Genomic DNA, 17,561 nt, shown 5'->3' on the forward strand with positions numbered 1-17,561 from the left:
TGATAGATATCAACTGTGTAGGACAGAGTAGTCCCTCAATGCTTTGCTGATGGCCTTTTTATTGTTATTCCCCATTTAGAAAACCACTAATTCAGATTCCAGTAAGGTTGACTATGGTTACCTGGCAGGAATTGAGTTCAAATTTACCTTTGAGGTTCTTAAAGAAAGAGCTGTCAATATGAAGTATTAAAGAATACTTCTCTGCCTGTTAGATTATATACAGTAGAGGTGGGGGATAGATGGGGAAGTTTTCTGTCATTTCCTAGCTCTGTGACCTTGGGAGATTTGTGTGACCTTGCTTACCTGACTTCATATAGCTCTTATGAGGATTTATTGCAGTAATGAATGCCACATACTTAGTTCAGTAGTCTTAACTCTAATAATCTCTCAAGAGTAATATTTTGTTTGAATGAATGCAGTATGTGTATATCCAGTGGGAAAGTGGGGGAAGTACCCAAGAAACTGATTACAATTAGAGTCCACTAATTCTACACATTTGCTAAATTCAGTAGGTTTCCCTATTGAATTCAAGAGGGAACTTGAGAAGCTTCTATTTACACATTAACAATTGATGGGTGAACAGATCAGTCATATCTGGCCCTTAAAGTATATCTTGTTACTCCTCACTTATACATTTCCTCAGCTTAGTTGAAAGTGCTTACTTAAGAGTAGTAAGGCCCAATGTCTTTTCACATATTCTGTATGTAGTATGCTCTTTCTCTCCATTAATTTGATGCAGTGAGGTTTTGCTGAGTTTGTGGTTCTCCTGTGCAGTAGAGATGTATGTACATACTCTGGAGAATCAATAGGAAACCAGGTTCAAGGTTGGCAGCCTGTAGAATTGATTCTTTCAGAGCCTGGATCTTGATTCCTAACACCCCAAAGAAGCTTTGTACAGCTGTGTTAACATGAGAGGGAGTTGAGAATCCTCCATTTCAACATGAATGATGGGAAATTCCTCTAGAAATATGAATTTTTCTTAAACGCTCTGGGCTGCTGTCATTGTCCCCCACACCTCACAGTCATATTCCCCTTCACACAGAAATAAAATGTGGCCTGCATCGTATCCCAGCAGAATAGCCTCAGAGTGCTTCTATCATATCATGTTTTGTTTTTATTTTTATTTTAACAGTCAAAGCTAGTTCCTCTTCTGGCTTCTTTAAGGGATCAGGTTTCTAGGCAGTATTTTGTGCTGCTCATCAGTAATGGTTTGTCTGACTGACTGCTGTCGTCTCTGACTTCCAGCCCTTGCATTTTCGCGCTGTTCAATTCATGTAAAAGCCTGTAGCTAACATTATTTAAGATACCACACTAATTAGCTTGTCCTCTTGCACACTTTCATGCTGTTATTTTTCTTCATGTCCCTTGGCCTCTACTTATTTATTTGCATCCTGTCGAGATGCACTTAATTGATAGTCATTATAAAAGTCAATTCATTTAAAAGAAGGATGATTAAAAGAATCTTTCACTTTTTATTGGTAAGCACAGAGTGAGTTTTACTCTTGTATCCTGTGAACTTGATGGAAAGTCTAAAATTGCTCACAAAGCTGGGATGATTAGGTTTGAACCCTTGGGGTTTTTTCAAACATAAGGTAATAGGATTATCGGAATGCTTCCCCAAAAAAGACTGCACCTGTTCAAAATGATTGCTTAGAAAAGTCTAGTTACCTTTGTGGAAAATGCAAGTAAACACAGTCATGTAATGGTCTGTGGCCAACTTTATAATGCTCTGATTTGATTTATAGAAATGAATTATAAAAGCAGGCAAGATAAGATGCTACATGGGTAAAATCTGATTTGTGCAATTTTGAAGCATACCTAAAGGTAATCAGGCCCAGAGGTTGATGGAGAAAGATAGTCTGCATGACTAAAGATTATTGGTTTACTAATGATGCCATGGTAAACAGAAATATCCCTAAGGCAGTAATATAAAGCAAGAGTAATGATTATCCATTTGCAACAATATTTAGAAGATTTTATATGTGATTCTTCTGTTTTCTGCTGGTGGCTATATTTTAGTCATCTCATCTTCAAGGTAGGGGAAGTAATTATTGTAATTTCTCATTACGTCAAAATGTCTAACAATAATAAGGCATATAGAATATTGGGATAGGAAACTAGTATAGCCATGCTAATCTTCTTTGTCTCTTCCTCAGAATTAGTGTTTTGAGTTTTAAAGTGGAATGTTTTACTTTTATATCTTTTGAACATATTGAATGTGTCAATGAAATTTTTCCAGTAAAAGAAGAACTTTAATTCAAAAACATAACTCAAGTTTGAAAGCATTTTTTTTTTCAAAAATTCATGTTCAGTTTGTTTAGATGATTTTGATCAAGAGCTGAGGGATGAAATTTTCAGACAAAATCAGTATCTGATTCTTGATTCAACTTTATAAATGTGAAGGCTCTATAGTTCCATGAGTAGACACAAGTAGCCTTCCAGAGTAAAAATTGTTAATGTATCCTATTCCTACAGAAAAGTTTTCTAAACAAAAGAAGATTAAGAATAAACAATAAAAATGATCAGATTAGAATGAAAGTACCACTTTACCATCATTCATCTATCATGAATTCATTCAGCCCTGAGATATAAGTTTCTTTTCCATGCTTGAATATTTCTGTGGTCAGGATGGTCCTTACATCTAATAGAAGGTCATGATTAATTGCTCCTTTTTCTTTCTCAGTGATATAAAATGTAGTACTGTGTCTTGAAATCAGGGAGACACTTGCTTTTTTTTAAAAGTTCTTCAGTGCTCATGCCAAAATGGAAACCGGCAAATTGCATTATGAACCTACCAGCCATTTTTGGTGGGGATTTTTTTGTAACTACCATGAGAGTGGCTTGGTCATGGTGTCTGATTCTGAGGTGTTTAGTGGAGAAACATGGCAGATGTACAATGTGTGTCCTTTGAGAAATCTTAGAAACCCTATGCACATGGTCAGTGATGAGAACTAGAGTTGCCTTAGTGATTTGTGCTGTCTGTGACTTGTATTTGAACAGCAAACATTGATGTTGAATTGTTTGAATACAGTCCTTTCACCCACAGTCTTGCTGATGTAGTACGAAAAGCCACATAATACTCATATTTTAAAACTGGAAGCCAAATCCTAGTCCACAGTAGCTTTGGTTTATTACCTAGGATAGAACTTATTTGAATTACATTTTGTTTTAGTTTTTGCTTGAGTTAGGGTGATTATTCTTTGCTTTTTTATGTGTGGAGTATCGATGTAAAAGATTACTGGGAAGTATGAAAGATATTTTATGCTAGATGCTTAGTATAGAACTAAAGTCTCCACTGGCAGTGATTTTGTAACTCTTGGGATGTTTGGAGGTGTGTGGAGACAGCTTTAGTTGTCTCAGTTTGGCAGAGGAGAGGGAATGCAACTGACATGTGGTGGGATAGAGTCCAGGGATGCCCCTGAACTTCCTCCAATGCATAGGACAGCCCCCAGCAAAAATGATTTCTTAGGTTGAGAAACCCTAGAATAGAGCCTGGCCTAGTAAGTGCTCACTAAGTTTGCTATTATTGTTACCGGTTGTTATTTATTAAAGTTAGTTCATACTTTAGTTATTAAAGTTCGTTATTTTTCAAGCTCATCACTCCTTTGAATCCTGTCATGGCCATGATTGTAGCAGTCATACTGATAGAAAGTATGTAAAATTCTTTCCAGGCTTTCAAGTGTGTGTTACAGTCCCGTAAGCATCACAAGTTCCATAGAGATTCTTTTTATCTATGGAAAGAAGCATTAACTTTCCCCTTTAAATCGGTGAGTTCTGCATACTAACATTGCACAGTAGGGAGTCCAGAGAGATGAAACATAGCTCCTAGCTTAGTAGTTTGGAACTAAAAACATCTGCTTTCAAACCTGTGCAGATAGACTGCCGTGCAGCAATGATAGTTGCAGGGGGACGGCACATGTTAATACACTGCTCAACCTTTTTCTTCTGCAGAGTAACTAAAAATTGGACTACATAGAACAAGTAGTAAGCACGCACACGTGCACACACCAGCGCCATCAGCACCTCCAGGGTCACACAGAGGTCTTTCTGATGCTGTTTTATTCATGGGGTTTCTGCACAAATCTCTCAGAATTTACCAAGCAAGTCTGCCTGGCTCTGTATGCTAAATGTTGCCTCCCCTGAGACAGCACAGGAAGAAAAGTTCAACACAGAGAACTAACTCGGGTGCAGTGCACTTCATTTTGAACCAAGATTACCGTGGATTCAGTATTCACAGAAGCAAGGCTTATTATACCTTGCTGTGCATATAAGCCCTATAAAAACCTTTGACTATGTTAAGTCAGGGCTAGCTTTGATAATATGAAAATCAAAAGCCACAATGACATTATTGTTTAATTGAAACTTCCTCTGTCTTTATTTGCCCTTTGGAAAAAAATATTGAACATTGTAGAAATTATTTCTTAAATATTGGATGCTTATGGTTGATAATACCTTACCTTTGCTGAGCCATAAGTAATAATTTAGTAACAAACAGTAGCATCAAAAAGAAATTCCATTTACTTAGAACCTGAATAGTATACACCTGGAAAGCCTTTAATGTATTTTCCTTTTTCTTTACCTTATTAAAGCATGATGAGATTTTGAATATATATATCAGCTCTGTGCAAACTCAGACTTGTACTTAATTGTTCTTATTTTTTTCCTTGTGTTTCTACTTGGATACGGATACATTGTTCTGGAATTGTTATGTTTTATGTTTAAGGCCCCAAATTCAAATACTCAAAGAGTATTTTGGTGGTTGTTTGCTGTCAGTGGCTGACAATTTCTGTCTTTCCTGTGCTAATTCTCCCATGTCATAGTTCATTCATTTAATGTGGAATCAATGGGAAATAAACACATAGCTCCCCAAAGTATTAAATGGCCATCTTCTGTAGACGAGGCAGTCACTTGTGCTCAGGCACCCTCTCATTCCACCCAGAGCACAATGACTTTAAATGTCTGGTTTCTTGTGGGTCAAAAACTCATTCAATCCAATTAATACAATTAAACCCAAACAATAGTAGCAATGTTGCTCTAAAATATTTCCTTCTCTTCAGCCAGCTTTGATGTGAACATTTAAGCTCCTTGCCTGGCAGACTTATCTGAAATGATATGATTTCCCAAGCTGCCTTCTAAATATTATCACCTGTTTTTTTAGAATCTGAAATGGAAATAATACTAATATGCACCAGAATTCATTAGGGTGTGCTTCTTGATAGTAAGTTCCCATTAACCTCAAAGTAAGATGAATCCTGCTGCAGGGTGGTTGGACAGGAATTTTTGTCTAATTTAAAAGCTTGATTCTATTCTGTATGAAGACTTCCTCTTAGGAATGTGGCTTTAATGTATGTTAAGCTTGTTTTCTCAATCAGACAAATGAATGGAGGCTCAGCTATCACACAAACTTGGAAACAATTTTTAATAGCTAAGTGAAAAAATAGGCATTTCTTTTCAGTTAAATGTTGCCTTTAGGTTCTCACTGTCAAAAGCTTAATAAAGATGATAATTCTTGGCTTGCCCATGAGTGAGATTATGAAACCCAGTAACGAGGAAACCACTAAAAAATTAATTTAGAGAAAAGTTAATTGCAGATTAATAGGGTGTTTTGCAGCTTGGTCAACAAAATGTTTCAGCCTGATTAACAGTATTTTTCACGGGCTGGAAACACAACACCCAAGTAAATAGTTTTTCTCTGTCAGCTTTTATTTTTCGTACATTCATCCAAATTCCCCTATCTCCAGGAATAGGAGCAAGAAGAAGAAGAGACTAGAGAAAATAATTCTACTTATAAGGCCATAAAATCTTCAGTGCTTTTCTCTCCTTGAGTTATAATTTTTATCTGCCAAGAAATTCTCTTGTGTGCAACTGTCTCTCCAATTTTCAAGGCCCTCCAACCTTCCGGGATAGAAATCACTTGGGACTTTCATTTCCCATGGCAGCAGTACTCTAGGATGTACTGAATGTCTGTTAATGATGTCTCCCAGCCTCTTCCATTGTCCAAGAGTTTTGTTAACTTGAGAAATTACCCCCAAACTTGAGTCTCTTCCTCACTCAGCTGGCTTTGATAGGCAGTGAGGCTGTGGATTTTAGACATTTCCTGGGTCCCTTTCACTGGAATTTAGAAAACCCCGTGATGGCTGTGAAGATCATTGGATTAGGAATGCCATCCCCAGGTCCATGACCCTCTCTACCCTGATGATCGCCCCCTCCCACCAACGACCCAAAGCTCCCACTTACATCCTCTTGTCCTTGTAGTGCTCCGTGTCCTGTGGCCAAGGCGTGCGGCGGAGAAATGTGGGCTGTCAGATGGGAACACACAAAATAGCCAGAGAGACCGAATGCAACCCCTACACTCGACCAGAGTCGGAGCGCGCCTGCCAAGCCCCGCCGTGTCCGCTCTACGCATGGAGGGCAGAGGAATGGCAAGAAGTAAGTAGAGCCAGGAAGCGGGCACCTGCCAGCCGCTCGCTCAGCCCCCTTGCTATCATCACATCCGTTCCCCTGTGAAACCCTCCAGCGCGGTGACCAGGCTGGCGTTTTCCCACAAGGTCACTGTCAGAGGGCCAGGAGTTCGTTCCAGCCAGGGTGGGAGAACTCCTCCTTTTTCTGCCCTTGCGACGCTTGTGTTCTTGATGTTGCAAATCTGGCTGCCTCCAGAAAAAGTTGAACAGGCCGTGGGCCAAATGCATGAAGATAACTTTCCCAGAAGGAGGGGGAGATGGAAGAAATATTTTTGAATGTGTGTATTCCGACATGGTTGTTTGGGTGAGTTCAAACAGCCACTGGACAGACCCTAAGTAGGATCTCCTCTGGAATTTTTTTTTTCTTCCACGGCTTCAGCCATCAGTTGGAAGGCAGGCATTTCATTTGAAACCCGGATTAATTAGTGAAGGATTTTCAACATTTAAAAAACTGAGTGCCTCTGAAGAACTGCTCCGTTGATGCAGAAATAGACCAATTTGTTTTTCTCCAAGTTAATGTCTAGTTAAAGAAAACACTAAGTGTCCCTGAGGAATGGCCTGGCTCTAGCCAGGATAGGACTTTTGTAGGGAGGTTCCTCTGTTCTCGGTGGAGAAGATTCAGTTGTAGAAAAGGGAGGAAAAGATATTTTAAAAAGCAATACTTTATCTACTGACATTGGAATGAAACAGAAAGTACAAGGTGTAAAATGTTCAGAGATAGGAAGATTGAGACAGGAATTTCCCACCAGCAACAGTTTTTCAGGACAGGAGAGAGTGCCTGGCACTGTGGTGAGTGCTTTTTATTCATCACATGTTTATTTCTGTTACGGTGTAAGATTGAGGTCCAGTTTTATTCTTTTGCATGCAGTGCTTTGGATATTATGAACCTTTTAACCATATTAATTCCTCTAGCCTATAAGCACAGAATCTTTCCATGTATTTCTGCCTTCTTCAGTGTCCTTTATCAATGTCTTATAGTTTTCAATGTACAGCTCTTTCACCTCCTTGGTTAAATTTATTCCTAGGTGTTTTATTCTTTTTTATTCCATTTTAAATGGGATTTGTTTTCCTACAACTGCGTTCTTAATCCTTATGGGGATTCAGCCTTCCAGCTCTGTTCTTCCCTCTCTCTCACCTTCCTGATTGATTACTTCTATTGTTTTCAGCCATCTCTTTTCTTTAGGAGTCTCACCCTCTCTCTCTACTTTAAAAAAAAAAAAAAAAAAATCTCATTTTCCCTTTCAAAGGAAACTCTAGGGTTTTTTGATTTATTTTCTTTCTTTTTTTTTTAACTTCTACCAGACAGTGGAAGAGAGGAATGGCTAGAGCAGTTATATTTCAAATTAATTGTACTTGAGCCACACAAGTTGCTGGGAACCCCAGAGGCTGTAGAATTGGTCAGACTTGGTTCATATCCCGGCACTGCCACACTTCAGATGCTTGACTTAGGACAAGGATGCCTAATTTTCTGAGCTGTGAGTTTGCCATCTGTAAAATGGTAATAATGATAACTATGCAAAGTCCCTCTGAGAAAATTACAAATAATCGAGTGGCTTAGGGATTGACAGGGTGAGATATAGAAGGGAGAAAAGATTTCTTCGTCTCTGCCTGTGAGTCACCACTCAGTTCTCCTTCTAATTCTTGCTTCAGACCTACCACCGCCTGCTCTCTCCCTCTCTGTCTTCATGTCCTGCCAAACTCAACCCTGTGTGACTGCTCCAAGGAGCAGACTAAGAGTGTTCAGAAATGAATCTAAGCTGACAGCTGGCGCTTTAGCCAACTTTTGAAAACACTGGAGTCAGTTGGGAAAATGCATGCTCCATTGACACTTCTTTCTGACTCCCACAGACTAGAAATCTTGCCAGATACGCACTGAGGAGATCCTCTTCTCTGATCATCCAAAACGTGCCTAGAAATTTACATCTTTGCATGTGCCATGCAGATCGATCTTTCTAAATCCTTCCTCAAATATTGCTTTCAAGTGCCATGTAAGAACAGAAGACCTGCGAAGAAAGCCTGGCCTGTGGCTAAATTTAGAAGTTGGTCAGATGGAAGCAATGAGAAAAGCAGACTCTGATAGTTACCCTTCTGCCAACATGCTTTCCCATCATCCTGAACCCAAAGTAAAGAGTTGGAGACTAGTGGACCTGGTTGGCGAGGGGGGTTGGAGGCCCTCACATGACACTAAATTGGCCAGAGTGAGACTCGGGGCTGCTAGATGGTGGAGGGAGAAGCTCTATCAAAAGTCATAGTTCCTCATTAGCAGGGCATGCTGGTGGTCCTTTCCAAACATCCCCTTGGCCACAGGGCTTCAAGGGAATGCTGTGAGCAATTGGGCAACCACCTTCATAAACCATGCCAGGAATCCTATTTACCTGGGGCAGCCCTGGTGTAATTGTTACTTGCCCCTACTTCCATGGTCTAAAGTGTCCCTGTTAAACAGTCAACTGGGTGGTCACTTGATAGTCCACCCCCTTCATACACCCCTCGATCAACCTGTACCTTCATTCCAGTTCTCTCCTCCTCTGCACCCACTCACTCCGCTTCCGTTTTACCTCATATGTGCTTTGTGCAAACACGTCTTAACTTCCCACCCCTCATCAACTGACACCTTGACCTGATGTCAGTGAGATGTCAGGGCACAGCCTTAGATCCCAGTGAATCAGATGCTGGACACTTACCACCCCCATCCCATCCCATTATGGGAAGTTCTCTTCTTCTTAGCTGTTCTTGACAGCTAACTCAGAGCTGTTGTTTACTTTCTACATGTGCATTTTTTCATTTTACTCTCCTGTTGGACACTATTAAAAAGCCACTGTTTGTTGGCAAGATGTGTTTCATGCCAGGCATATAGCAAATGGCACCTTCCTCTTCATGAGAAATAATCCAAGTGTCCACCTTGAGAAGCATGAGTTCCACCTATGCACAATAGCATGATATCAGGAATGTTGTATACAGTCACACAGGCTGTACACTGTACAAGCCCAAAGGAGCCATTCCCATAGGCTACAATGTGAGGGGCATCCTCTATGATTATCTGGTACAGTGGCCCTAATACAAATGGTAATAAAAGTAATACATCTCATTGTTCGTTAAGGTATGGACCAAGCACTCTATTGAGTATTTTTATATGGAGGACCTCATTTAACCTTTTCTGTAACTCTCTGGTGTTGTAATTAAATTTTTATCCTCACTTAAAGATGAGGAAGCTTGAGGCTTAGCTAAGTTAATTCATCCAAGTTCAGGTAGTCACTAAGTAATAAGACTGGGATTTGAAGCCCGGAAGCCTGACCTCAGGAATACATGCTCTGAATGGTTATATTCTACCTCCTCCCATGTTGACATACATCCAAGGTGAATTCTTTTATTTTATTTTATTTTTGACTTGGCCAGCCTCTTTCTTCATAGTTGGCATCAAAGTATTAGTAGAATTCTCTAGAGGGTGACTACCCCACTCTCTTCTTAAAATGAAATTCTTGGTCTAGTTGGTTGACAATCAGACCTTATGGCATGTGGTTGAGGGGAAGTCTTGATGAAGATGGAGCATGTCAGTGGTCCCCTTTGTGTATTGAGAGGCCTACTGACTATACTGGGGAAGGGGAGTTAATGTTTATTCATGGTACCACAAGGGTAGAGCCTGGACTTTCAGATATAGCACAAAATAATTGAAGAAGAGAAAATTGCTCTCTTCAGAAAACCACGTTGTAAACAAGACCACCTGGGACTCTGGGAAATTGATATCAAATCTGTGGGCTCCATTTAGTTCATCTGCAAAATGGGTATTATATGTCAGACTTTGCCGAATCAGGGTCATAGTTTAAATGAGGTTAAGTGAGGGATTCAGTGCAGTGCCTAGCATATTTTATGCCTTCCACAAATGTTACTTCTCTTTGGTACAGTAAACTCTTGATGGAGAGTTCAGATGATGACCAGCACTTCAGCAAAGACTGTGTATCACAATGTTGGGCTTTTAAGATCACCTGCCAACTTTGGGTTAGTTATTTAGCTTTTCACTGCTCAGTTTTACTCACTTTTGAATTATTATGCTCTTGAGGCTGAGTTTAAAAAATTGACTTTTTAATTCTTTTGAAAATTACTACCATAAGAAACTTATAGTATTATTATCTATAAATTTATAGATTATCAAAAGCCCTATAAGTAAGCTAATGAATTTACTTACAGCTTACTTATAGGGCTTTTGATCAAATATGAATTCTGAGTATGTGGGTTATACATCTCTTAGCTTTAAGGAGTAAATCTCCCAGGACTTAACAAGTGTTCTTTTTTTTACCTTTTCTTATCTTTACCCAGAATACTCTCCTTCCTCCCTAGTACCTCTGTATCACAGTAAGACTGCCCTCCTCCTTTCCTTGTTGGGGTCCTTTTTCAGTGACCTTTGCTCATCCTTCAGGTCTCAGATAAGATGTCATATCTTTTCAGAAGCCCTTGCTGATCATACCTCCCCTCGAATGACTGAGTCAGGTAGCCCTCCTGTCCTCTCTCATTGCACCCTGAAAATACTCTGCTTCAACATTTAGTGCTCTGAATCGTTTTTGCCTGTCTTTGCTGTCAATATTATCAGCTGTTTGAAGTCATAAAGCTTGTTCACCAGAGTTTTCCCCAGCTTTTAGCACAGTGGCTGCAGCATTGGGAACACTTGATGAATGAGTGACTCCATGAATGAATGTAGTGAGAGAATAATAGGTAGAGGGAAGAAAGGAAGGAAGGAAAGGAAGAAAGGAAGGAAGGGAGGGAGAGAGAGAGAGAAAGGAAGGAAGGAAGAAGAAAAGACTTTATAAAACAAGACCTGGTAATTGGCTTCACCTCTAAAATCACAGCCTTGTAAAATGGCTTTTAGAACAGTCAAACAAGCTCTGTTTTTCCTGTAAGGACAGATGTTTTACTTTCCTGTCACACTGCCATGGACAAGCTGTGCTCAGATCTGCCTGGCCTTTGTAGAGCTGCCCACCCCATGGCTGTTTGACCCGGAGCAGGGACTTGGACCACTCTAACGCATATTTGGATTCTAAAAACTTTTATTGATATCAGCTGTAAAATGATTCCCAAGTTCATCCTCTTACAACCGAAAAATTAGTCATGAGCTGCGGGTCCTTGGCCAGTTGGTTACAAAGATTTTATGAAGTTTCCAGTAGGGAGTGATCAGGTTTTGATGTGTGAACAAGGGCCAAATACTAACTCATTCTTACTCATTCCCTCATTCATGTATTCAACAAATCTTTATCGAGTACCTGCATAGTGCCAGGCATTAGACGGTACAGTTACAATAGGAAATGTGAAGTTGCTATGGTGGGGATTGATTATCTAGTGAAAGAGACAGACAGAAGACAAGCAAACAGGCACGTTCTATGAAATTGCCAATTATGAAAAGTGCTGGGATGGAAAAAAAAAAAAAAACAATATGGACAAGGTGCTGAAATAGAGAATGATAGGCTAGCCCTACCTTCTCTAGGGTGGTCAGGGGTAAAGTGCCAAGAGGAAGTGATTCTAGTAGAAGAGAGAGGGAGGACAGGGCCCCGTGTGTTTGTGGACCCATGATCAGCTATTTCTGATGTTCCTGCTGGAACTCACTGAAGGCTGAGGTGATGGGCAGCTGTGTGTGTTTGTTTGTTTTAAATCAGTAAAGAGTTTTAAAATTATGTACATTTTTAGACATAGTGCTATGACATAGTAGATTATAGTGCAAATATAATTTTTTTTGTGTGCGTTGGAAAACTAGGAAACCCTTGTGACTCACTTTATTGTGATATTCCCTTTATTGTGATGATCTGGAACCAAACCCACTATGTCTCTGAGGTGTGTTTGTATTGGTTGAATGAGTGAATGACTTTAAAGTTATAAGATGTATCCACACAGTTATTTCTGCCTTTTACCCTGGCACATATAATATTTTAGGACAAAGATGCCCAAACTCCACTTTTAAAATGAACCTGTTGTAATTTGAAGGTTGCTTTTTCTTTTTTCTTTTTTGGATGTAAAGCAATGTTTGGATAAATTGATTTTTACTTTCTGTTCCTTTTAGCCAAAGTCTCTGTTTAGCACAACCAGAACACTATAAAGTTCTTCATTTGTTCTTTTGCTTGCTTTCCCACACACTATTCAACAGTGATAGCCTGACCCTAGTAAGAACACAACACATTCTTTCATCCATGGAGAAAATCAGCAACCATACAGGTTGAGCAGGTGAATATGAAGAATGATTTTCTTTCCTCTACGGTTAGAGCACCTAAGCAAAAAAAAAAGTAAAGCAACTCGATTCCAATCTTTTAGGAAAGACAGTTTCTACTCATTGCATTAAATGATCCTTTGTAGACATCACCATGTGGTCAGCCAAACTAGCTAAATAAAATAGTGCCATAAAACTTTATTTTATATCTTACTCACCCTCAAATTTAAAACGTTATTTCCCCCACCCCCACCCCCCGCCGTGAGTTTGAACACATTTATAGGCACATGTAGCCCATGGGACAAGGGGCAAACTACCTAAGTTAACCTAGGGCTGTGGTAGTTGCCTTCTGAATCACAGGTATGCTGAATTTCAGAGAGGCTGGTAGTGTGTCTTACACTATAAAGAAACTGGAGAAAAATCTTCTCAAAGTTAAAATAAGCTTAGTTGAGCTTTTCCATCTGTTTTCCAGAACATTCTAGGTCATATTCCAGGACAGAGGAAAGAATCATAAATCTTACATGGGTAGAATGGGTGATATTGCTGAAAGCTAATAAAACCCTATAGTATGGGCTGGATTGCTTTCTGATTGCCCAGCCCCTATGCTCTGGTTAGGATTTAAAACCCCAGGAGAATGGCCATGCTAAGTGATTTTCAGAACCACTGTTGACTCATTCCAAACCACTGGGCAAGTCACTTATTTACTTACTTTAGTTGTTCTAAAAGTTATATTCAAAATAAGGTTTCCCAATGCCCTTTGCCACCATTGGCGAAGTAGTTTTTATGGTAGTTAAGCATTACTTAAGACCAAGGGAGAAACGTCTAACAAGCAGAAAAGTAATCCTTGCTTTTCTGCTCTAAACTGTTACTTATTGATACAGCTTAAAGTCCTATGGATTAGTGAAAATAAAAGAGGACACTGGAAGGTTTAGTCCAGGTTGACTGCTCAGTAATATGTTCTTCTCTGCACTACCTAAGTCCTGATTTCTCAGGAATTACCTTTTCTGTGGGGAATTAAGTATGTCTTCTGCACAGATGTACACATCACAGATTAGCCAGTCTTGTTTTGTGACATTCAGTGGCTCATTTAGCTTTTTTTAATGAAGCAACTGAAACGTTGTTACTTCACAATGGTTCTCAGTATCCTTCAGGAGAAGAGAAATCCCAAGAACTGCTGAGTCAGAGCCGGGCTAGGCATCAGGCACAGCAAGTCTCCTGCACTGGTAGGAAAGGATGCTTCTCTATGCTCATCTCACACTGTTTTCTATTCAGATTTGTGCCCCAGAAAAATTACGAATGATTCCATGCTCTAGATGTTGAATTCGAAGCAACAGAAATTTTGAATTAAATTTGCAAATATTTGATAAGGAGCTATCAAGACACAGCCACATGCATACCGCCTCTACTTTTTGAAAGAACAAAGCAGCTCACAAAAGACATGGATATACCAGATGACCCAGCATTTCTAACTCCTAAGGATACACCCAAAGGAATTGAAGTCAGATGTTCAAATTTGCATACAAATGTTAATAGCAGCACTCTTCATAATAGGCAAAAGACAAGACAACCCAAATGTCCATTAACATTTGAATAAATAAAAATGTGGTATATCCATACAATGGACTATTCAGCCATAAAAAGGAATAAAATACTGATCCGTGCTCAACATGGCAAGACCTTGAAAGCATTCTATTAAATAAAAGAAGCCAGACACAACAGGCCACATATTAGATGATTCCACTTCTATGAAATACCCAGAACAGGCAAATCCATGAAGACAAAAAGTAGATTGGTAGTTGCCACAGTCTGAGAGAAAGGGGGAAGGAGGAGTGATTGCTTAAAGGGTGTAGGGTTCCCTTTTGGGGTGATGTGATTTCACAGCATGGCTAATGATTATATGCCACTGAATTGTACACTTTCAAATGGTTAAAATGGTGAATGGATTATGTCTGTTTTCCTAACCAAAAAAAGAAAAAGAAAGAAGGAAGGGAGAAAAGAAGAAAGAAATGAGGAAAGAAAGAAAAAGAAAAGAAAGGCAAGAGGTATATGAGGTAAGACATCTCTGGGTCAAGCTGAATTCCACACTCAAATGCCTTTGGAGGCTAATTACTTTACAATATTGTAGTGGTTTTTGCCATACATTGACATGAATCAGTCCAACTAATAAAAATAAATGGGAAAAAAAAAGAATGCAAACTCAAATGCCTTTGGGGTAAGGCAGGTCATAAAAGCAAAGGAGACTTGTCAGAGACAAAAGAGAAATGGGATCTGTGACGCTCTCTAACTAACAGGAGAAAGTTTAAAATATATTATGTGAGCAACAATGACAGTTCAAAGTAGTCGGATAAGGCCCCAAGACAACAGAGTTTATAATCCCTGGTTAAAGGAAACCTAAGCTGTCCTTGACACAGGTTGGTTACAGTGCCTTTCCTGTGTAATCTAGAGTCTTGAAATGTTGAGTGACACCAATGCTTTAGATAGGACAGGCTTTGGAAGACCTTTAACAGCACAGATAACTAAGGTAAAACTTTTACAGTGGGGTTTGCTCTTGGTCAAAGTAAAATGAGATAAGTAATTTGTGGTCAGCACAAAGATCATTCTAGATTGAAACATACCACTTGCTCTGTGTTCTCCACATGGTTTATGGGAATAAAAAACATCTATCCTGTTTACCTCACAAAGAGATGGATAGCCTGGGATCTTTAGGTGGCTAAATCCTAGCTTATTCATCTGAAAAATGGAAATTATGGTAGTGGCTCAATCTTGATCCCTAGCTGTCTACCTCTTTAATGTCTGTCTTTGCTACTAAAATACAGCTCATCTCTGTGCTCTTTGTGTCCATTACCATTCATCCAGACCCATCACAGGGCCAGACACTTCTTAGGAACTTGGTGGATACTGGCCAAATGATCCAGGGATGACACCAGTTCAGTATGGAGAAGAAAAGGCTATAGGTGCCACAGAAAAGCTATCCTCAGGTGTCTGAGGGTGGTTATTTGTAGGAAACAAAACTTGTCCTTTATGCTCCCTTGGAATTAACCACTAGGACAAGAGGTTGGAGTCAGCAAAGAGATAGGCTTGGTTCTGTGTTATAAGATGAAATGGACCACCTGAACAGGAAATAACTTCCCTGACTCTAGAGGTATTTCAGCATCAACAACTAGAGGCCATATGTTTTAAAGAGATTTAGTGTTTGAGTGAGTGAAGTAAGGTTCTTTCCAAATCCAATTTTCATTCATTCACACTTTCATTGCTTCATCCTGACAGTCACTTCTTGAATGCTGATCACTATGGCAGAAACAATATTGTTGTTACCAAGTTCAAGCTCATGCTGCTTGCCACAGTAAATCAAGGGATGAGGTATTGGGGCAAGGAATAGCAATTTTCTGACTCTATTCAGAAAGCCAGTGGACCAAGAAGATGGTGGGTTAGTGTCCCAAAGAACCATCTTAACCAGAGCTAGACTCATATGGCTAGTTGTTGCAGACTTCTTGATACCAGAATTCTTTGTTCTCAGAGCTGTCCAAGTAGGTCTGGTCATAATGTTCCCGTAAACCTCCAATAGGACCATTGTTATTTTCTTCTTGGCAACTTTTTATTCTTATATGAATGAATACTTTAAAGGTCAGAGCCTTGAGAATGGGCTGTAACATACATTACAGGCAACATTCTCTTATGAAAGGTGCAGAGGCAGCATGGCTAAGTACAGGCAACAGAGCGCAAGAGTTAGAGCCAAAGGATTAGATCCAATATGCAGTCACCTGTGTTCTTCTCAGTTACATTGTTAAGTTATGAGGGTAAAATAATGAGTTCTCCGATGATACCTACACTCAGAGATCTCCCACTCTTACAGAGTATATAGAAAGGAAAATAAATGATCACAGTAACAAGACATGAGAAGTCATCTATTATTCTTCCACATCACCACCTGTTTGTCTATCTGTAACAGTGCACCAAGACTTGTGGTGAAGGCTCCAGGTACCGGAAGGTGGCGTGTGTGGATGAGGACAAGGGTGGTGAGGTTCACGGCATGCTCTGTGACATGAGCGCGCGGCCTGCGGACCACGAGAGCTGCAGTCTGCAGCCCTGCGAGTATGTCTGGATCACAGGAGAATGGTCAGAGGTATGGTCTTGGGGGTTCTGGAACCGCCTTCAGGCAGCGATGGCCTAGGGGTGACAGACTGATGAGGGCAAGAATGTAGGAGACACACACCCACCTGCTGGTTCTTTCCCTGAGAACTGGAAGCCCTCAGACAAGTCCCTCAGCCTTCCTGGGCTGGAGTCCTACATATGCAAACCGGGGGAGGTTCATGAGATGGTGTCCAAGCTCCCCTCAACTCTAAAATCATGTGATTCACCGTGATGTCCTGTTATTATCATTAGAAAGGAATTCTTAGAGAATGGCTATAGGTGCCTGAAGAAGGTTAAGTATGAGAAAATATCTTAGGGGACTTTCCTGGCAGTCCAGTGGTTAAGACTCTGTACAATGCAACAGGTATGAGTTTGATCCCTCGTCGGGTAACTAAGATCCCCCATGCTGCAGGGCACAGCCAAAAAAAAAAAAGAAAGAAAGAAAATATCTTAGCATGAGGGAGGCAGTAAGAAATGGTGGGGACTGTGACAGACTAACGGTAGCCTGGGGGGCTGCCGTCTATGGGGTCGCACAGAGTCAGTCACGACTGACGTGACTTGGCAGCAGCAGTGACAGACTAGCACATGGTGTGTAAGAGGAACAGGTTCTCTTCCCCTGCAGTGAAGGCCATGCAGAAATGCGGGTCCTGTGTTAGCAGAGGTGATCTTTCAGACTCATTCGTAGGATGTTCCCCACCTTATTCCTCTCTCCAACCCTCCACCCCCAGAGATGAGAGCCTCTTACACATGAGGACTCTGGTGTGCAATGGATAAAGGAAGCCAGA

The 17,561-nt window shown here is 40.2% G+C and overlaps 1 protein-coding gene across 3 annotated transcripts in view; it reads left to right on the plus strand.

Annotated features, from left to right (window-relative positions):
* Positions 1-17,561, plus strand: part of ADAMTS9 (ADAM metallopeptidase with thrombospondin type 1 motif 9) — a 162,489-nt gene that overhangs the window by 120,746 nt on the left and 24,182 nt on the right. For all 3 annotated transcript variants that reach the window (XM_061128143.1, XM_061128145.1, XM_061128144.1), the window contains 2 exons: positions 6,256-6,429; positions 16,595-16,768. In XM_061128143.1, the coding sequence (XP_060984126.1) occupies positions 6,256-6,429; positions 16,595-16,768 (348 nt within the window). The remainder of the gene's footprint in view (positions 1-6,255; positions 6,430-16,594; positions 16,769-17,561) is intronic.

This window comes from Dama dama, chromosome 24, assembly GCF_033118175.1.
Source record: "Dama dama isolate Ldn47 chromosome 24, ASM3311817v1, whole genome shotgun sequence".
Classification (NCBI taxonomy): domain Eukaryota; kingdom Metazoa; phylum Chordata; class Mammalia; order Artiodactyla; family Cervidae; genus Dama; species Dama dama.